Source organism: Vicugna pacos, chromosome 31 (assembly GCF_048564905.1).
Source record: "Vicugna pacos chromosome 31, VicPac4, whole genome shotgun sequence".
Classification (NCBI taxonomy): Eukaryota; Metazoa; Chordata; class Mammalia; order Artiodactyla; family Camelidae; genus Vicugna; species Vicugna pacos.
The window spans coordinates 10,948,642-10,970,388 of record NC_133017.1 but is presented as its reverse complement, the minus strand read 5'-3'; the positions used below and the strand labels follow the sequence as shown (position 1 = coordinate 10,970,388).

Genomic DNA, 21,747 nt, shown 5'->3' with positions numbered 1-21,747 from the left:
ACCTCGGCAATCATGACATGGCTTTTAGGGCTGGTGGCGCTGTGTTTGCCGTGTTCTTCCCAAGACAACGTACAGCACGGCCAGTGGGGAAATAGCTGACACAGGGGAGTTGCTCTCCATCAAAAGCAGAAATGGCTTCAGACGGTTTAGTGTTTAGGGGTTGTATAAATCAATTATTGGAGAAATACAGTTACAGGGAGGCTTCATTCCTTAGCAGTGCTATTAGATGAGGCATGTGTGTATAAACACAACTCAGAGCAAGCACCTCTGAGATGACTGGCTTTCCTCTGTTTGTATGTAGAACCCCCTTTTTTCCCCATTACCTACTCGCTTGTTATGCTATACTCAGGGGGCAGTTGAAAGGGAACGAGGCAGTTACCCAGCCACAGCTGTTGGTAGCTCTTGGTGCACAGAATCACTTGCAGCAGCGTCTTGTGCTCCCCGGTCCTCTGCTGACAGGCCTCCCACAGCACCTGGAAGGGCGCACAGCGTGAGGTGGCGTCCTGCTGCCCCGCTGGATGAGGTCTGGCAGTCACTCGGAGAGCGGGTTCTGTTTACCACGGCGTCCTGGGCAGCCACGGCTGGGTCGGCATATCCTTCCTCCCTGGTTCCCTGTGAAACAAGCACAGGGTTCCCTCTGTGAGAGTCTCTAGTTGACAACCACGTGGGACTATCGGGGCAGAATCCTTTAAAGCAAACACCCTGAAAGTTCCCAAGAAGGTTCCATCAGCAGTCAGGTTAGCTTGTGTTTCTTGAACACTTCATGAAATATAGGTCTTTAAAAAGTGAGGGTACTTTGGGTTTTATTTTTTCTTTGCAGCCCAGGTCATCTTTTAAAGGCAGTGACAGGTTGTTTACTTTTCCAGCTCCCTGTGCTGTACCGTTCACTGCCTGGCCAGGTGGGAGAGACAGGGTTTAACGTGGTTAGAGAGAGTGCAGGGAGAAAGTGTGGGTTAATATTCCCCCTCTGACTTGTAACATCAGATACATGCAACAGTGAAATAATCATAAAATCCAGATTTTAGGGGGCGACAGTGTTTTTTACATTTATTTCATTCCTGCTTCTTTATCACATGAAGGACCAACATGGCCAAGTTGACTTAAGAGATGTCATTTCAAAGAGGAGAGAAGGAGGGCTCGCTCATGCAGGACCGTCAGGCCCCTGAGGCGTGAGGACAAAGCTGGGAGAAAGAGGTGAGAGAGACATGATCAGACAGTTCATTTAGCCTTCCTTTTGGGTCAAGAGCTGGAGGAAATGCTTTTTAAAAACAAATTTGTTGAAAGAACCCTAAGAGCACAGTGGTCCCTCCTCCTGTTGTCTTTTCAGACTCTGGAAATGAGCTGTGACACAGCAAGACTGGCCGAGGGAGCGCTGATGCTGCCCTCCTGAGTCATCTCAGCCAGAAGCAGCACGCACGGCCAAGACTGATGGGGTAACGAGGCTGCTGGCTGAGCAGCTGGTGGGGAGCTTGACAGACGGAGTTGTTCCTGACCACAGCGGGCAGACCGGTCCAGCAACTGAGGGCTATGTGATGGACCATGTTGGCTAGAATTATGTGGGAGACACAGCTGGATGTTAGGGGGGTTCTTCAGCTCCAGTGAGTCCACAGGTGAGGCCAGACCACAAGGTTACTTGGTTCTGACCAAATGGAGGCGGATAAAGGACTACAAATTAACCAGCTGCACATTTGGCAGCCAACACGGTTGTCATTCCATGGCCAGGATGAGCAAGGGTGTAGAAAGTATCTTGATACTCTGATGACACTGTCACTCTTCTGTGGCCAAGACATCTCATAAAACACACACACACACATACACACACACACACACACTGACAATTCAGCACAGCAGGCGCATAAATGAGATTGGACATGTTCTCATGCTGATTGTTCCAGTGATTGTATTGGTTTGAGTTTCCGTATTGGATTAACTATGAAGGCTTTTTTTACCCCTGCTGCCCACGACCTGGAGACGCTTCCTGTCACCACCAGGGCTGGCCTTTGGGGCCCAGTGGACATTCTAGTGGCTTTCCTGCTGATTCAGCCCCCACATGGCCTACTGCAGCCACCCTCCTCTCTAGTTTTTCTCATTGCGGCATCTCCTGCGAATATTTTAAAGCATCAGCTCACGTCACACCTTTCCCCAAAGCCCAGTAATGACCTTGCTCCCCAGCTCACGCAGCGTGATAGCCAGGTCCTCATGATGGCTGCAGATTCGACGTAATTCCACCATCAGCTATTCTCCCGCCCTCATCTACCTATACTGAGCGTGGGCCCCCACGGGCCCAGCCGCTGGCCCCTCGCCTTGCACTTTTTCTCTAGCTCATCCCTTGGCTGGAAGGCCCTGCCACACCTGCTCATTTACTGACTCACTGCTTAATCACATCTCTGCTGAAGTCTCTTCTCAGTGGGATTTGTCCTGAGCAGCCTGTGCGCCATTGTAACCGACCCATAAGGCCCAGACCAAGACCTCCTGACCCCGCGCCTGCCCTGCCGTACCCTGCGTCACCCTGTAGCGTTCTCTGCCATGCACCTTTACTAGATTCCTCCTCAGTTGTTCATGTCCCCCCGCTAGAATGCAGGCTTCTTAAGACTGGGGCCGTTGTCTCTTCTGCTGACTCCCAGTCATCCAGAACTGCCTTTGGCATGTTGTCAGCTTTGGATAAACGCCCACTGAATCAAAACTAAATGAAGGAAAGTTAAAGAAGGAATTTTCAGATGATAAGTTTAGATGTAAGTTTTAGGTCCTAACTTTAAAGATGAGTTAGTAGAAACAGGAAGATTTCTGGATCATTGAATTTTTAGTGATTTCCAATCAAACGATGTAGCTCAGTCAACACGTACCCCTGCAGAGTTTGTGAGATATTTAAGAATTTTCTGCAGTTCTGTGTATCTGAAATTTTGGGGAAAGATAAGCTTTTTGGATGTTTAACGTGAAATACTGCCCATCTCTACTTTTTTGTGCTGTTAATTGCCAAAAGCAATTGGAGCTGACCAGTAGATTGAAAAAAAAATGTGAATCAGTTAACTTGTGATTTTGTTTTTTCCACCAAGGCAGAGTCAGGCTGATCCCATCATGTGAAAACCCTAAGACAGCGGCATGGTCTGTGTAACTGATGTGAATTCCGGAGAAATGGCACAGATGAGAGTTTGTGTCTGGGGCAAAATGAAAATGTGAATGGAATAATTAATGGAATTAAGATGCATCTGAAACCACGTGGAGCAGATAAAGTGACTACGGATGACCCCTGCGGGTGGACAGACAGAAGGCTGTGACACTCCGAGGCCTCACTGCCTAAATCTAGGACGGTCAGAGGGAGACTCCTGACAGCCAGGCGGGGACAGTCTCCGTCGTTTCTGTGAGAGCACTTGTCATCCCTAGTGTGGTCTGCACCCACGGATTAATTAATCTCTAAGTGACAGACTTCTCCTTAGTGGACAGACAATGTGATCTCCTGTGAATCTGGTTGAATAAAAGCCCACAGGAAGTGTGGTTTGACCGCGGGCCTTAGTTTCCAAGAATGCATTCCAGTTCACTCATTTTCTCATTAGAAATAGCTCTGTTGGAAAACACTTTATAGATTAAGTAAAACCTCCTCTTTCCTGGAAAATATGACTAATTTAAATGCTTCACATTTCATAAATACCCTAAAGCTTCCAATCCCCTCAGCCTCTGTGAATTCACAAAAAGAGGTGTGTCTGAACGTTCATGATGACAAAAAGAAGAAAGCTGGGGACAGTCTTTCCTTTGATTCTGAAAGAAGATGCAGAGGGAGGAGGAGGAGGATGTGAGTATAACTATGTACTGGGGGGGGGGGGACCAACAGAGAAATGGTCCACATCCCTGAATTTACAGAGTAAATCTCTGGAATCTCGAGAAAGCTGAATGATAAACCCAAGGACATACAAGTGACATATGACAGAGCCAAGAGGAAAAGATTTAAGGACATATACCTGTTTGTTTTACAGAGTATCTGTCTACATCTATCTGTGTATCTATCTACCTACCTACCTACCTATTTTCTGTCTGTCTATCTTCTATCTTTCTATCTGTCATGTATCATCTGTTACCTATCACCGAGTCGTCATCTATCTATAGGGAGGGACTAGGGCAGAGAGAAGAAGGATCCCAAAGAGAGGGTAGACTTGGGTGCCTGGCAGCACAGTGCCCTCAGTTATCTGATTGGAACCATCAACTCTAAAGTTTCACAACCCTGTAGTAAGGAATTCCACTTCCTTTTTTTGAGATTTCTAGACAGATTCTCTGAAATGGTGCACACCACAGGTAGTAGTCTGGAGAAGTGATGGACTTCTTCAGTTCCCTAATTCACTTTACGTCTTTTTGCAGTCTTCTAAATTCACTGATCCAGATCCTAAACCAGCAGTTCTAAAATGAAGAGCCATTAATGTAGAAGTCAGAAGTCAGTGGGAAATCTTCAAAATATTTAATATCTATGAGAAATTATACATTGTACCAAGCATTATATGGAACTTCTGATCTTCAAAAAAGATTATTATCAAAGGAGATTATACTAAGATATGTCCTTATAAGTTTACTTCCATTTTCTTTTATGGGTTAAATAATTTCTGTGAAATATGTACTATTTTATACTCATAAAGTGTGTTTTATGTTTTAAGGGAAATATGCTGTGGAATCTTATAAATACATGATCTTTAAGTAAACTTTATTAATTTCCTTGGCTCCTTATAAAGTCTAGGTCTCTATTCACCCTCATTTCTGGTGTTCTATGTTGAAAGGACAGCTTCACGGCACTGAAAAGCTGTTTCAGGTTAAACACACACATGCACAAACATGCACATACTTAACACACAACTCTAGAAATTGAACTTAAGTACTACTTTATCCTGTAAAGTCATGATCCAAATTAGGTAAAATCCAGTGATAAAATAAGTTGTTGTGTATTATTTTAAAATAATGTATGTCTATACAGATGACATCTATACAAATACACACCTTCCCATATACAATCTATCAAAAGTAAAGCATTATGGTCTAATTTCAGGAAAAAGGAACTGCAGTTGTAAGGCTGATTGCTCTATTACATCAGGGGAAAATAATGTTCATGGATTTTTTTCTCCTTGTGATTTATTTTCTCTTATGTTTAATTTTCAGAGCTATGTTTTTCCCTAAAATATAAGAATGTCTGCTGTGTGAAAATACACTGTGATCCTGATTCTAGATGTCAGTTAGTTTTAGGTGGTTTGTAGCTCAGCGTTAAAGAGGTGCAGGGATTCTGAGAGGCTCTTTGCGTGCTGATCATTGGCTTTTTACCAAATAGAAGGAGAGGGGAGTGGAACCCAGTGGGGCGGAGGTGACTGTACCAGGCTGATTTCACCGTAGCCTCTCCTCCAGCAGACCTGGGATGTTGGGAGCCATGCAGCCTGCCTGAGCTGCGCAGGGAGGGGCAGCCCTGGGCTCCCTGGGGAGGCTGACTCTGAGATGGAGACCAGCAGGCGTATTGCACCTAGGTGGGGGGAGAAATGAAGCCGAATTCGGTAGAAGGGGAAGCTGGACTGTGATGTTGTCCCAGTGGAATGGAAACTAGTCCTCGCAAAATACGCTTTTTGTTCTATTAGAAAACTTACATTTTCTTCAATCAATTGAAATAAGTTACTGTTTAGATACCAAGGAAATAAAAACTTGTTTGATATTAAGATGCAGCACATGGAATTGTAATGGGGCTGTTGGCTTTCCTCTGAAATTTTCTGTATTTTTTCCTGACCTGAATGTTCCCTTGTTTTCTTTTGTTCTATAACTTTAGCTGGTGCATCAAGAATTCCATCCACTGCTCTCCCTGCGGGAAGACGGCCAGTCAGACCGTCTGAGTGACGACAGAGGGCTGTTGCAGCTTTCCTCACCAAAACTCAGACCCCTCCTCCTGCCAAGTGCTCTCCCCATTTCCTCCATCACTTCCGAAGATACTGAAGGTGCATCAGGTTGACCTGATTAATGCAAATTCAAAGAGAAGAATGGAATGGTAGCAATAAAGATACCATAAGAAGGGAAAGCTAGTTTTTATCTTTAATAAATTAGATTCTCTTAAGGTAAAGCCATAAGGGAGGCTCCTGGCTTCCCGTGTCTCATACTTTCATCTGTGACTCTGACCGCTCGGCTGCAGTCTGGGGGTCTGGGGTCCTGGGGTCTGGGGTCCCAGGGTCCTGGGGTCTGCGGGTCCAGGGTCCTGAGGTCTGGGGTCCTGGGGTCCCGGAATCCCAGGGTCCCGGAATCCCAGGGTCCTGGGGTTTGGAATCTGGGGTCCGGGGGCCTGGGGCCTGGGATCCTGGGATCTGGGATCCTGGGGTCCGGGGGCCTGGGGCCTTAGATATACTTCTCTCACTCTGCCAACTGCAGCTGTAATGTTTTAAGTCTTAACTCCCTTTTGCTATATAGTGATTTATGTGCTTGTCTAGAATTGTAATCATTTTACTGATAGCAGATTGTTTTGATAGCAGAGATGGTGTCTTATATTTGCTTGTCTGTATTCAGCCCTCGTTTCTGCCTTGAATGTAGCTGGCATTCAGTAATTGTTAGTGTATGGGATTTACTGTTGAACTGAAGTAAAGTGGAGTTTTCTGCCCTATGTTGTGAAAAAGAAGTATATCTATTTTTAAATGGTGCAAAATTGGTGTAAATTCTGGAATTTCCTACCTGGACCAAGTTCACGAGCGTGTCTCTGAAGTGTCCTGATGTCTCTGAGTAAATGTCCTCTTGAAGGTCACTGCTGTATTCTGGGGAAGAAAACGGCCATGTTGAAGGGATGATTTATTACAGACCCACATCCCAGTGCGCCGGAATAAGTCAGTGCTGCGTCCCCATTGTGAGAGCAGAGTGAGGAGATAAAGCCAATCTGCTGACATTCCCTTGTCTTTTACTGTCAGTGGTTCCTGAGGGGACGGTATAGCTCAAGTGGTGGAGCACATGCTTAACATGAGTGAGGTCCTGGGTTCAATCCCCAGTAAATACATAAATAAACCTAATTACCTCCACTACACACATAAAAACCCAAAAACTGTAATGAGAGACAAGGAAATGAAAACAAAAAACAGTCCATCCAAGAAATCTGACACAGGGTAACACAGGCCCTGGTCTCTTTTCTTTAAAAAAATTCTGTCTTTATTCCAAAATGGAAAAACCTTGAGAATCATTTGACATTCTGTAATTGTTAAAATTCAAAATTATGCATTCTTTTCCTTGGACTGCTGCTCAGCCCTGCACTTTCCCAAGTCTTAGTGTCATCTGAACAGTTTCCGTGAAGGGTCCTTTACTCTCCTTGGGAAAGTCTTGTTTTTGTTTGAGTTCAGTTGAGCTGATTGTCTGGAATGTTTTCTTGATATTCAGTGGTCACGTACGATGCAGTGGAGCTTAAGGGATTAAACCTTTTTTGAAAATGGAAATAGTTAACCTTTCTACTTTCCAGCTGTTAAAAGTCTGATTTTGAGGCAGGGCACAGTCACTGTAAGGTTTACCTGAAGGGAAGTTGCTGCCCATCTTTGTGGAATTTGCTGAGCCAGCACCACACTTGGCTTCATTCTGTCTGTGGACCTGGTCCCTCTGGGGTAAGAGATAAGCTGTCCCTCAGCCGTTGTGCTGGGCACTTGCTGTCCTAGTGAAACACACACCACCTAGAAACCTGTAAGTCCTTTCCTGGAAAGTTCCCTTAACTTGCCTGTCTAGGCAGTGGTTTCACTTGAGTCCCCTAATCATCCGCTTTACTTAGTGACCATATTTCACACACACATGTCTTAGAAAGTTCTTTAAAATACATAAACTGGGATATTTTGTGTGTTATTTGAAAAATACAAAGTTTATCTGTGGATAAAACATATGAACACGTGTATTTCCTTACGCATATAGTAGGCTTCTCGCATCTGGAAGATTTCTCCGTTTGTTCTTGAAGCCAGTATATCAATGAGGCAGTTCTCCTCCGTGCCTGCGCCCTAGGAAGACAGCAAGAGGAGCGTCATGGCATCTGGGCTGGGGGTGACGGTGCCCCCAGCAGTGAAGGGGTACCGCACCCCTGGTGTTCTGAGAGAAGGCGGAGGAAAAAGTATTAACACAAATATTCATCTATAAATATTTCTAAATAATGTGGGAAAAGATGTTTAAACAATGCTCATGACACTGACTTACTGATTTTTTTCCTGCCAGGATATCAGTTCTTGGAAAAGCTGGAATTTGATTTTGGGTCTCCTGATTTCCCAGGGATGGTTCAGAGACCTCTCCCTGCCTCTCCCCAGCTGTGGAATTTCATACCATTTGCCTACATATTTGGACCGGGAAGTTTCTACGGTTCTTCCTGCCATAGGCACATACTCTTCTCTGATAGTGATTTTAAAAACAATAGAGCTTTTTCAGAAAGCTTCAGAAATCCTTACCATTCGATGAGACACTGGTAAAATTAAAGTTTCATCTAAACAGTAACATGACTTTCTTCTAGTTTTTAGTCACATAATTTTACAAGATGTAGGGATTGACGTATGCAACTTAAAAAAATGATGAGTTGACATTCATTTGACTTGTATACAATGCCAACTCTGATCCACAACTGTGATGGCCAGAATCCAGGTTCCCTAAATTTTTTGCCTTTCCCTTTTCTTGTCACACGTTGTTCACAGACTGGTAATCTGGTCATTGGCAGACAACGCAGTGGAACGATTTCAACAGCTCTGCAGGTGTTTAATGTCAGCGTTTGGAAAGATGGAAAAAGCCTCTTGTCCCTCAGCCCTCGCCAACAAATCTCTAACAAATCTGCAGTCCATTTATTTCATGGAAATGAATTTCTGGTAAGAAAGAATTATTCTAATCCTTCAGAAGTAAAATTTTGTTACCTTTGAGCAGTAGTTTTTGTAAAGGGTGCCATCTTAGGGTGGCAGAGATAAACAGAGATGTCACGTGTACTTTGTCTCTGACTCTATTACCAGCTCAGTCCTTAATGAGCCCAGTGTGTGTGCAATGATGTGAAGAGATTCACATGACTGACAACATTTCTCCCCTTGTGTATGAAGCCCTCCTGGGGAGACAGATCTGCATAAATAATAATAAATAAGGAAGCTTACCTGCTCTTTCCTTCTGGGAGCCCAGAGTGGGTCTGAGTTTGTGCAGCAGGAGAACCAGCAGTTCCCACCCTGGACCCTGGAGGCCCCTTTCCTGACAACCACCCTCACCCCCAGCATTTTCTTCATTTCTTCTTTGCTCAGATCTCCCCTCCCCTCCGTGATCACAGGTAGCACCGTCACAGGGCAGGTCCCACTCTACTGAGACATCGGCCTGCACCTGTTGCAGGTGTATTTTTGCATCCAACCTCTACCTTCATGGCGTGCCAGAGCTCGTGGGCATCATAGGACGGTGGGGGGTACATGAGGCCGACCATGACGTCCTTGAAGTGACCTGAAAGCTTCTCCTTCAGGTCACCAAGCAGATCCTGTGGAGAGAAAAACGAATACTTTCATTACATCACTTACCAATTTTGCAAGAGAAATGGGCTAATTGCACAAAGTTTTCTGGTAGGATTTCCTTTTCTGTGTCATTTTGCACAGCAGCAAGTCTGGTTTTGTTCACACATGTACACGTGGATCACACAAGAGAATGGATGTGAGATTTGCTCACATCTCTGCATGAGACGTCATCTGTATGGACTCTAGTCATACAGACATAGAACTAATTTCCACAATCCCATCCCAGGCCCTCTTCTGCTCTCATTGTGAAAATAAATAAAAGTTAAACCCTGAAAGCATTTGAGTTGGGAATTCTTAGTTTCCTTGTGTGGAATTAATGAAGCATTAGTCCTCAAAGAAAATATGCATCTTATTTTATTTTATCATTGTGGCAGTGCTTTTAGCAAAGACTTCCTGGCTACACTGCTGCCAAAAAGCTTCTATAAGTGAATTAAGTCATCTTAGAACTTTCTTCAAAGAGTCACATTAATGCATTTAGTGAAAATACTGAAAGTTAAACACCTAAAAAGAAAAAGAAGCATGCTGGATTTTAGTCCTTGAAATACACATATAAAAGCAGGCTAAACATGCTAAATTTAGTTTTTGTAGGGTTACAGAGGTATCTGAATGATGTTTAAAATTTACCATTTCTCGTCAGATGTATAGAGTACACTCTTTTTTAACATTTTTATTGATTTATAATCATTTTACAATGTGTCAAATTCCAGTGTAGAACACAATTTTTCAGTTTTACATGAACATATGTATATATATTCATTGTCACATTTTTTTCTCTGTGAGCTACCATAAGATCTTGTATATATTTCCCTGTGTTATACAGTATAATCTTGTTTATCTATTCTACAATTTTGAAATCCCAGTCTATCTCTTCTCACCCCCTGCCCCCTTGGCAACCACAAGTTTGTATTCTATGTCTGTGAGTCTATTTCTGTTTCGTATTTATGCTTTTTTTTTTTTTTTAGATTCCACATATGAGTGATCTCATATGGTATTTTTCTTTCTCTTTCTGGCTTACTTCACTTAGAATGACATTCTCCAGGAGCATCCATGTTGCTGCAAATGGCGTTATGTTGTCGGTTTTTATGGCTGAGTAGTAGTCCATTGTATAAATATACCACCTCTTCTTTATCCAGTCATCTGTTGATGGACATTTAGGCTGTTTCCATGTCTTGGTTATTGTAAATAATGCTGCTATGAATATTGGGGTGCAGGTGTCATCCTGAAGTAGGGTTCCTTCCGGATATATGCCCAGGAGCGGGATTCCTGGGTCATACGGTAGTCTATTCCTAGTCTTTTGAGGAATCTCCATACTGTTTTCCACAGCACCAAACTGCATTCCCACCAGCAGTGTAGGAGGGTTCCGTTTTCTCCACAACCTCTCCAGCATTTGTCATTTGTGGATTTTTGAATGACAGCCATTCTGACTGGTGTGAGGTGATACCTCATTGTAGTTCTGATTTGCATTTCTCTGATAATTAGTGATGGTGAGCATTTTTTCATGTGCCTATTGATCATTTGTATGTCTTCCTTGGAGAATTGCTTGTTTAGGTCTTCTGCCCATTTTTGGATTGGGTTGTTTATTTTTTCTTATTAAGTTGTATGAGCTGCTTATATATTCTGGAGATTAAGCCTTTGTTGGTTTCATTTGCAAAAATTTTCTCCCATTCCATAGGTTGTCTTTTTGTTTTACTTATGGTTTCCTTTGCTGTGCAGAAGCTTGTAAGTTTCATTAGGTCCCATTTGTTTATTCTTGCTTTTATTTCTATTGCTTGAGTAGACTGTTCTAGGAGAACATTTTTGAGATGTATATCAGATAATATTTTGCCAATATTTTCCTCTAGGAGGTTTATTGCATCTTGTCTTATATTTAAGTCTTTGATCCATTTTGAGTTTATTTTTGTGTATGGTGTAAGGGAGTGTTCTAGCTTCATTGTTCTACATGCTGCTGTCCAGTTTTCCCAACACCATTTGCTGAAGAGACTGGAGTATACTCAGTTTTGCTTAAAAATATGCAATGTTTTATTTCTGAAGTGGTTCCGTAATGTAATTCAAGTGAAAGATGCCAGTAAAAACAAAATAGTCCCAATTTTCGTTTCATTTAGTATCATCTGACAGCGCCTTTCCTAGACTGTGGGTTTTCTTTTTTAGCAGATGCAAGCATTCATCCATGAAGTGGCAGCTGGTGACACAGAGAATCTGGAATTTTTGCCAGGTCAATGTAGTTCATTTAATGAGCGGTTAATAGATGTCCAGAGTCGTGCAGATGCATCCAGTGTGTACAGGAAGCACATGGTCTCCTCTTTCTGGAGCTCGTGTTCCAGTTACTTCCCTCCTCATTCACCACTGACCATTCCTGCTTCCTTTACCACAGAGCCCTGGAGCTGCTATGACAAGACAGAGGCTCTTCCGGGCTTGGGGCAATTGCACCAATAAAGCAGACACGGACCCTTGAGCTACGTTCTCCTGCACAGGTGAGTCAGTACCTCTTTTTGGACGCAAGGTGGCAATGATTCAACAGATATTCTGCTGTTTCCCAGACCTGGTGGTGAGTGCTGAAGGAAAACAACACAAGATCTATGTTTTCAGGATTCCCATCTCATAGACCCAGGCGTAACCTCAGTAAAAACATGAGCCAGTGCTTTCTAAGGATTTGAATGCCATTTTTTGCAGTATAATATCTGAAAGCAGTAGTTCAAGAGGGTTAGAAGGATTCAGATAAGAGACCAGAAAGGACAGAGGATTAGGTACTTGGGACGTGGTCGGACAAGGAAGGACATGCAGTCTTGTGATGGGCATTCAGAAGCTATTCATGATGGTTAATTTCTGTGTCAACGGCTGGCTCAAGTACCCAGACACTTGGTCAAACATTCTTCTAAATATTTCTGTGAAGGTATTTTTTTTGGATGATTAACCCTGAGTAAAGCAAACTACCCTCCCCAATATAGGTGGGCCTCATCCAAACAGCTGAAGACTTTATTAGGCAAAAACTTTCCCTCCAGAATTCTGCCAGCAGATGGCCCTTGGAACCTCTCTGAGTCTCCAAACTGCTGGCCTACTTGTGGATCTGGGCTTGTCAGTCTCCAAAATCTACGACTAATTCCTCAAAATCTCTCTCTCTGGCTAGACACGCATTGACATTCTTGCCAACAGTGAGGACCTTGCAGAGTTGGAACAGCACGTGACTGAGACATTTTCTTCATTAAGGCATGTCATGCACCTCTCTGTGAATTTATCCTTTTACTACAACAAAACTAACTTCAAACTAATCATAAAAATACATCGGATGAATCCCAAATATTTGGAAATTTAAAAATGCACTTCTGTATGATTCAAATCTCAAAGAATAAATCACAAGGAATTTAAAAAATACTTTTAATTTAATGAGGGTGAAAATACAAGTGTCAAAATTTGTTGTGAGATGCAGCTACAACATTGCTTGAAGATACATTTTAGTTTAAATATGTATATTAGAAAAGAAACATAAAAATCAATGGTATGATCTTCCACCTCAAAAAACTAGAATAAGAAGAGTAAATTAAATCCCAGTATAAGAAGGAAATGAGGGTGGTATGATCAGAAATCAGTGAAATAGAAAATTGATCAAAACCTGATTTTCTGAGAAGATGAGTAATGTTAACAAAATTCTAATCAGACTGATGAGAAAAAAGAGAGAGAGCACAAAATAGTAATACTGGACACGAACATGACACACACAGCTCCTGCAGACCTCAAAGGGAGCACGTGTGCTGCCGTGTCTGAAACTCCAGCTGGAATGGCTCGATTCCATGACAGATGCAAATTAGCAATCGAGAAGTAAACTCAAGCAGAATTTCAAACTCAATCTCAATTTCTTTATGTTAATTTTAAAAATTGAATTCATAATTAACCTACCCTCTTTAACCTCTAGACCCAGATGGAATCACTTGATAAAATCTATGAAACATGTAAAGCAGAAGTAAAGTCAACGCTACACACAATCTTGTAGAAGATAGCAGATGAAAGACTTCTCCATTTTTTTTATGTGGCTAGCATTGTCCTGACACCAAAAAAAAGGAAAAAAAAAAACTTCACAAGCAAAGAAAATTGCATGTGGATGTCCCTTGTGAACACAGATGCCTATATGCCTATACATATATATATGTATATATATATCTTCAAATATCTGTAAATCAAATCCATCAATATGTAAAATTTGTTAAAAAGAATGGCACATAATGACCAAGGAGGATTTATCGCAGGAATGCAAGCAGTTTACACTTGAAAAATCAATGTAATTCCTCATTTTAGTCTTAGGAGAGAAGATCCACCAGCTTTCTAGGACAAGCCCTGATGGTTTGGTATTTGCTCATCTCACTGGGCGGGGCCTGGGGGAGTGAGTACTGCAAACTGACTTCCCTGTCACTGTTGGAGTCCTTCGACTATTCAATGCTGTGTGAGCCAATTTGATGGATTTGGCCTCAACTTTTGTGGGTCGGAATACTTGGAGGGGCTTAGGGATTGGTGCAGTCATAGAAGAAAGATTGTCAGGAGTGAAGGGGGCACAGGATGAGGGTTGATGTTGGGAGACACTTTGTGTGGGTCTCACGTTTCTGAAGGTGATGCAGAGCGAGGCGCCAACAGCATGTTTCCCAGGACGTCTGTCCAGTGACTAGTGTCAGAGGCAGGGCTGGTCCTCCACATGGGCACTACCCTCTGCCCATGGTCTGTGTCACGTTTTCAACCTTGTGATTCTCTGCTGCAGGGCCACCCACTGCACGTGCAGGTCATCCAGTCATCTCTGCATCCACCTGTGGAGTTGAGGCTTGGGAAACAGGTGCAAAAGCTCTGATTCTCTGGCTGCCCCTGTCACTGAGTGGTAGGCTGTCTTGTCTTTGCCCCGGAGTCTCCTGCTTTCCACAAGAACCACTGTCATCTTAGCTGTCTTGTAAGTGTATCAAAGGCTCACATCCTTCACGGCTCCTGACGCTGATGGTACAGCGTAGTATGAAATGAACCCATTATTTGGAGAAAACATTTTCACTCTGTATGCAAGAAATGGTTAATGTCTAAATTATATTAAAAAAGAACCCTACAAATCAATAAGTGAATGACAAGGTACTGAAAGAAAAGTACACAAAGAATATAAAGGGTTATTTTCAAAGAAGAAGAAAATGAAATGTAAAAAAAATTTATGAAAAGATGCTGTGTATTACACTGTTACTATCATTCATCTGTTACTGGTGCTGGGGACATGATAATTTTACAAACAAATGAATAAAGTAATTCTCTAATCAGCCACTTCCTAGGCGTGTTGGTACTTTAGGACTGACGCGCTCAGAAGTCCCACAAGGAGATTTCATTGACTTTCGTAAGATTAGTCAAAACCTAAGAAGCATTATAAGGATTTAAGGGAAATGGGAACCATTAGTTATTGCAGATGGGAGTGGTTTAGAGAGGGGTTTGAAGCCTGGTGAGCCCTGGCTTCAGCAGTAATTGATTTCCTTTCTCTTCCTTACCTCTGTCCCCGGTATAGATTGTATATGTTATTTCAAGGAGAAACAATTGTTCAAGCTGTAACAAACAGACACAGGGGCTTTCTGAAGTTATAAAACTTTGCGTGATTCAATAGAAAGTCTTTTTGAAATTATAAATTATTTTTCCTGGTGGTTAAGTTCCCAGTTTCACCCAAAGGAGTATATTTAAGTCATTTTACATTTGAAAGGTAAGGTAGGTAATTCTACCATTTTACATTATTTAATCCATGCTTATAAAATCAACCTGTGATAAACTATAGTTAATTTCAGCTGTTGACATGAACACACCATCCACCCCCTCACTTCAAAACAAGTAAGGACTGAAGAGAAGAGAAAATCTTTTCCTGGTGCTAGTGACATGGCAGTTCCACGTCTCACTAGGTAAGGCGGTTCCTAGCCTGCGTCTCCTAGATGTGCTCGTGTTTCAAGGTCACGAATTTTAACCATGAAGCTGATAGATAATAGGAAAAAAAAGTGTTATGAGAACAAAATGTATGAAGAGTGAACTTGAACTTCTCGATGTTCACATCTCTTTACAGAGTACCGGCCAAGTCGATCTGCTGGGCCCCTGTCACAGAGCACCGCCAACCACAGAGCATTGCCGGCCAGAGAGCACCACCGACCAGAGAGCACCGTCAACCACAGAGCACTGCTGACCACAGAACACCAATCAGACAGCACCACCGACCAGAGAGCACCACGGAGCACAGAGCACTGCAGACCACAGAGCACCACCAACTGGAGAACACCACAGACCTCAGAGCACCACGGATCAGAAAATACCACCAACCACAGAGCACCACCGACCACAGAGCACCGCTGACCACAGAACACTGACCAGAGAGCACCACCGACCACAAAGCACTGCCAACCACAGAGCATCACTGACTGCAGAACACCACGGACCTCAGAGCACCATGGATCAGAAAATATCACCAACCACAGAGCACCGCCGACCAGAGCACCCAGACTGACTGGGATCTGAACAACAGAAGCGTGGTTTCTCACAGCCTGGAACCAAGAGCCCGAGATCAGGTACTGGCAGGTGGTTCCTAGTGAGGTATCTCTTCCGGGTAAAGAGGCCGCCCCTGCCTGTGTCCTCACGTGATCTCCTCTGTAAATACCCCCCTCCCCACCCTGAGCTCTCATCCTATTCTTAGCAGGACCCTGGTCCTACTGGATCAGGGCACCCTCTTGTGATCTCATTGAATTTTAATCACCTCCATCAAGGCCCACCTCCAAACACAGTCCCACTGGGGGTTAGCGTGGTAACATGTACATTCTGGGGGACAGTTCAGCCTGCCACACCCAGCCCTGTGCCCACCCCAGTTGTGAGTGCTGGGACTGTGAGTGAACAGACCCCTCCCCTGTGGGGTCTGAGTTATGGAGGAGGTGTGGGATTGAGTCATGGTTATCATCTGTGAGTGAATCATGTGAGCTGTGAGACGGCAGTGGTGTCAGGGAGAGAAGCAGGGGGAGCGGGTCCTGGAAGGAGCCCTGGGCAGGTGACATCTTGAACAGGGCAGTTGGATCCAGCCCCCCAGAGCTGACCCAGAACCAAGCCTGGCCGGTCATGAGGGGTCAGCAGAGCGGGCACTGCCCGGGTCAGCCTGGGGCTGCTCACTGTACAGCGGCCCATGCTGAGGGGATGCTGGGAAGACGTGATTCAGGGTCAGATGGCCTCAGGCTGTGGGATTTGGGGCACATGGGCCTCGACACTCCATCACGTAGCCAGCACCCAGGGCTTGATGAGCGGCAGCTGCTGGGGTGGCTCTGAGCTGGTCGTGCCTGCCCAGATGGGAGCTGAGAAGACGGGTTGCTTCAGTGTGAGTCTGCGCCCCACCAGCACTGACCAGGAGTCAGCCTGATCCCCCGCGCAGGGGTACGACAGTCCCTCCACAGCCCGTCCTGCTGGGCTGGGAGGTCTGCACCACCTCGTTCCTTCCCCTGGTCAGTGTGTCGGTCCCAGGTGGTCCGAGGGCTTTCCCCTGAGTCTAGGGACAAGTCCAGCTTCAGTTCAGGGAGGCTGCTGGTGGGATTCAGCAACTCTTCACTCACGTAAACTATCAAATAACATATTTGTGGCGCGTGCTGGGAATTGTCCCTTACTCAGCAGTATAGAAAATAATGCCGTCTCATCTTGACTGTTCGTGTTCATAAGAGAGAAAGATCTCAGTGACCAACCTGCAGGGAATCTGCAGGCTCCCACACACAGGGAAGGGCAGCAGAAGCTACACCTTATCCAGGTGGAAGGAATAACTGAACATGAGCAGTGGGGCGGTAAAGGAGCCCTCAGGAGTCAGGCAGGATGACCTGGGAGTGGCCTGGGCAGGGAGTGAGGGAAAAGGGAAATTTGGGCTATTTGTGAATATTCATTTTAACTATGAAGTGGATAATAAAGGGATTTTTTTCCTTTTTTTTTTTTAAGGCAGAGTAGAATTCTATAAATGCAGTGCCTCTCTGTGTGAGACCATGGCTGGACTCTGGACAGACTGCAGCGGGTAACCTGGTCCTGATCTTCCAGGAGGTGCTGGTCTAGGAGCAGGAGGTAAGATAAACCCACACACCTGGCAGGGAGGGAGGTCAGCATGGTTACGGGGCGGGTGCCCCTGAGTGGACCTGCCCAGGGTGGCGGTGAGGGGGGTGATAGGTCCACAGGGAGTCAGGAGAGGAGTGGGCAGCGGGAGAAGAGGGGGCAGCGGGAGAGGATGCGGAGTAGCAGGTGAGCATCGGGGGCCATGGTGCAGGGGGCGTGCATCGGGGTGGCCTGTGTGTGCAGGTCCGGCCCTGAAGACCGCAGAGCACTGTGCAGACTCTGGGTGTCAGCGGTGAGTTGGCAGAACTACCAGGCACCCCTTCCCCTGGGAGGCGGCGGATGGGGCGGGAAGTGGTGCGGGGCTGGAGGTGCACAGTGGAGATGGACCGGGGACTGGGGGCACACAGGGCATGTGGGTTTCACTCGTGCACAGGCGGGTGTCTGTGAGGGGAATCCAGATTAACACTCGGGGATTAAAGTGGGGACATGGGCCTTCGGATTTGGACTCATCTGGGTTCTGTGCGGGGATCAGGATACCCGAAAGGCAGGGACTGGGGCTGCAGCCTGGGATGGGATTTTCTGCGTCAATCTGGGCACCACGTGGACTGAGTTGGGGAGGAGGGATGTTTCAGAGGACAGGGACCCCTACTTGGTACCACCGAACACCCCAGGCTTCTCCCAGGCCCGGGTTACCCGCAAGGGGGGAATGACCACCTCCCAGACCCTAGCGTGTGATGAAGGCCGCTTCCCTGGAGGGTCCATTGTGTCCTGGATGTCACATTCCCTAGTGTCGAAATTGTCTTCGTCTGTTTTAGGGTAATTTTATGGAGACTGATAAAGTAAAGCTTTAACCTGAGTTAACCTAATTTATAAAAAGCCCAGGTGTATGTAATCCTTTGGGTTAAAAAGAGTACTGAAAATGACCTCTCAGAGCAGTATGCACAGTAAAACAGAATTAGACAGCTAGTGTTGCTACATTGATAGTTTTACGTTCTCTTTCGAAAGAAAACCAGCGCTGGTGCCTTAGGGATGTGAGAAGACATAGCAGTGTTACGTTATGTGGAGGAAAAAGCGCCCCGGCTTCCTGCTCTGGCTGAGGTCAGCTCGTCTCTCCAGCAGTGGGGCCTGTGGTTAGCAGTTCGCTCTGGAGCAGAGGGCTGCGTTTATTTCGGGTGTTGTGGTCGCTCAGAGGTTTAGAGATAGTGTAAGTGTCAGTGAGACCAACGCTGTAGAGAACGTTTTCTGACAGTGTTTTGTCCTAATGCTTGGTTGACAAATTGATTGCTGTTTCCAGTCGTTTTGGCCTAGAGAGTCTTTGTTCTGAATCTGTGGTTTAAGTGCATGTCAAAAGAGAATCTTGGATGGTTTGAAATTGGGGTGTGAACTCAGGTTTGTTTAAAGGACTTTAAAGCACTCAGGATTGTTTTATTGCCAGGAACTGTTTTCACCCTGATTCTTTGAACTGTGTGTGGGAGAAGGAAAGCTGGTGGAGAGGTCGCGGTGGTTGAGGTGAGGACCTGAGGGAAACTGCAGGAAAAGATCCTCCTTTTTAGCCTAATTGGACGGCTGGGGGTGTGCAAGGCCATAACGGTCACTTTATGAAGCGGGACGGCTTCTGAGAAAGGGCTGTGGCATCTCTGAGTGTGGACCACGCATCACACGCAGACACTTGGGTACACTACTTTCCCACGTTCCCTAAAACAGGCTAGGGGCACTGGAGCTGTTTCTGACACATGGTGCCATGGACATCTTTGCGATCTGAGGCTGAGAGGGTGGCACCACCTGCTCCCAGGAGTTCGCCTGGAAGCGGGTGGGGCATGGCACTTACCCGGCCGCACATGCCCTGGTAGGCCTCGGCGATCACCTGCCTCTGCGCGCCGCTGCGCTGCGTCAGAATGTCCAGCAGCAGGTCCTTGTCGCAGTCTGGAAAACAGCGTAATAGGAAAGTTGTAGGGGTGCTGCTCCGTAGCCAGGAAAGCCCGTCCTCTGGGGATCAGAACCAGCACGGGGGCAGTCCCGGTGATGCTGTAAAGCAGGGAGCGGTTCCGACTGAAAGGCAAATTGCAGGGCAGCCCCTGCTGGACTGAGCTTCCTCCCATCTCTCCTTGTGTCTACAGACTTCCCCTTTAAAAAGATCCAATAGAAACACAGGGTGGGAAAGAATGTGGCCTGTCTGCAGCCACCTCTCCCACCCCACCAACTAAGGCTTCCCTGGGCTTCACGCTGATTTGTGTCTCAGTGGCCATAGCATCCTTCTCACTTCACAGCAGGAAGGATGCAACTCAGTGAGCGGACTTGCAGACAAAAATCCCTGCTGTGGGTCACCCTCCAGGAGGAGGAAGAGTAGGGATGGGGGCTGTGAAAGGATGGGGGTGTGCCCCTCCTGAGGGTGGGGGTGCCTCTCCCAGAACAGAGGCTCCCGCTGAGTGCACAAGTGATCCAGGTGAACCTAGCTGTAACCGTGGTCGTGGCCGACTGACCAGGAAGTCCTCAGCGCTTCCCGTGGCCCGGCCACCATGCAGACAGGCTTTCCTGGTGACAGGCTCTTGGGTTTTGTTTGTTTTTTGTTTTTCTTTTCTTTTTTTTTCAGGGAGCATTTACTTTGGAAACCTTGCAGTGTGAATTCTCTCTACTCCTTTGAGATGTAAACCTTCTCTCAACCACCTGCCAGTTTTACAGCCCAAAAATGCCTTTCTTGAGGACTTGGGGTCAATTCCTTTGAAATATAATCGCCAATAAAGATAGACCCCCTGTCGCAGGGCTCTGCGCAGGGCCAGACCCTCCCTCCCCTGAGTACCTGTTAGCAAGCACGGACCAGCGACACCCCCAGCGTCCTCCAGAACTTGCCCCCTCGCTCACCCAGTGCTCACACTGTTCCTGTTTTCTGAGTTGAGCTCAGTCTCTCGAAGTCTTTAAGTCATTCCCTGCCTGTTTAATTCTGTGCGGCGCAGTTTTTCTTTGACAGAAGGAGCTGTTTTGTGTAGATGAGGAGACAGAGTTGAAGGGCTAGGATGGTAAGCAGACTCTCTTTTTTGGAAACTGAAGGCATCGTGGACACGAGTGGTAGGGTCACAGGAAAGCTTAGACTCAGGTGCTGAAATGCCCAGCGAGAGAGAGAGAGCGGGGGACTTGGAACTACACAGATGACCGTGCCTATGAGAACCAGCAGGCAGGTGTTTATGCAGCCGAGGGAAACCGTCTGGAAGCTGCAGAACGGAGGGAGGGAGGCGTAGAGTCAGCTCCGAAGGCTGAGGTTTACGGTTTGTGAGAAGCAAGGCAGCCGCTGTGGAGAGCACAGACGGCACCGCGCCCTGGGCTCCAGGTCAGCCCTGGACCCAGAGGACCCGAGTGGTTCTAGACGGGTCTGTTACCTGCAGGAGGGGCGGCCCCAAATGAACGTCTTTTTAGTAATAAATAGAAGGTTTTTAGTTACATCCACTGTCGTTTCTGCCATCATCACACTTACGTAATTAATAGGGTCTTCTGGTGTTTGTTGTTGTTCTGTTGAGATTATCCACAACCTGCCTTTCTGAGTCACAATTCATTTTTCAAAGTTCATAGCAATTCTTGCTCACTTATCCTTCTAGAGATATTTCAGAATAATTTCATGTGGAGCTCAAAAATTTTAATTAAAATAACCATAAACTTAGGGGTCAGTTTAGACAGATTGTCTCTCTGTCCCTAATGTGACGTATCTGCTGAGTTATTTAGGTGTTTTTCTTTTCTAAAAGAGTCAAGATTTGTAGAGCTTTTTGCAAAGGACAAGAAACTTTATTTTGTTAAAATTCTTCATATTTGCACTTCTATTGATATTTCTAGTTATTTTTATTTTGTTTCTTAACACATAATTGCTTCATAAAATAAATGATACTGAATTTTATGTTGATCTTGTATCCAGAAAAATTATTGCACTCTCTTGACTTTTAATAATTTTTTACTTGACTACCTTGGATTTTAAGGTATATAATCATGTCCCCGCAAATACAATGATTTTGATTTCTTCTTTAGGATAATGGAATCTTTTTCTCTTTCTTGTCCTATCGCATTAGGACAATGAGGTTTCTAGATAATTCTTATTTTATGATGTAACAGGAAAGCCTGGTGCAGTGAAACATGGCACTTTTGTAGGTGTTTATGATGTGCAGCTGGTTCTTATTACTCACAGTGGGCGTCTGCAAAGTCACTGTGAACGTGGCTTAGTAAATGCTGAACTATGGCTTCT

The 21,747-nt window shown here is 45.3% G+C and overlaps 1 protein-coding gene and 1 long non-coding RNA gene across 2 annotated transcripts in view; one reads left to right on the top strand and one right to left on the bottom strand.

Moving 5' to 3' along the window:
* ANXA10 (annexin A10) overlaps positions 1-21,747 on the bottom strand; it is a 31,549-nt gene that overhangs the window by 6,695 nt on the left and 3,107 nt on the right. Inside the window, exons 2-7 of the mRNA XM_072952447.1 lie at positions 19,354-19,448; positions 9,329-9,442; positions 7,868-7,958; positions 6,670-6,749; positions 559-612; positions 380-473 (exon numbers count right to left, since the gene is read on the bottom strand). Of these exons, the coding sequence (XP_072808548.1) occupies positions 380-473; positions 559-612; positions 6,670-6,749; positions 7,868-7,958; positions 9,329-9,442; positions 19,354-19,448 (528 nt within the window). The remainder of the gene's footprint in view (positions 1-379; positions 474-558; positions 613-6,669; positions 6,750-7,867; positions 7,959-9,328; positions 9,443-19,353; positions 19,449-21,747) is intronic.
* Positions 596-21,411, top strand: LOC140690571 (uncharacterized). Its single transcript, XR_012065876.1, has 10 exons — positions 596-1,194; positions 1,328-1,610; positions 3,054-3,787; positions 5,783-5,948; positions 7,876-8,068; positions 8,637-8,804; positions 11,848-11,947; positions 15,529-16,024; positions 17,418-17,537; positions 20,116-21,411. It is a non-coding gene; the product is annotated as an uncharacterized lncRNA (long non-coding RNA).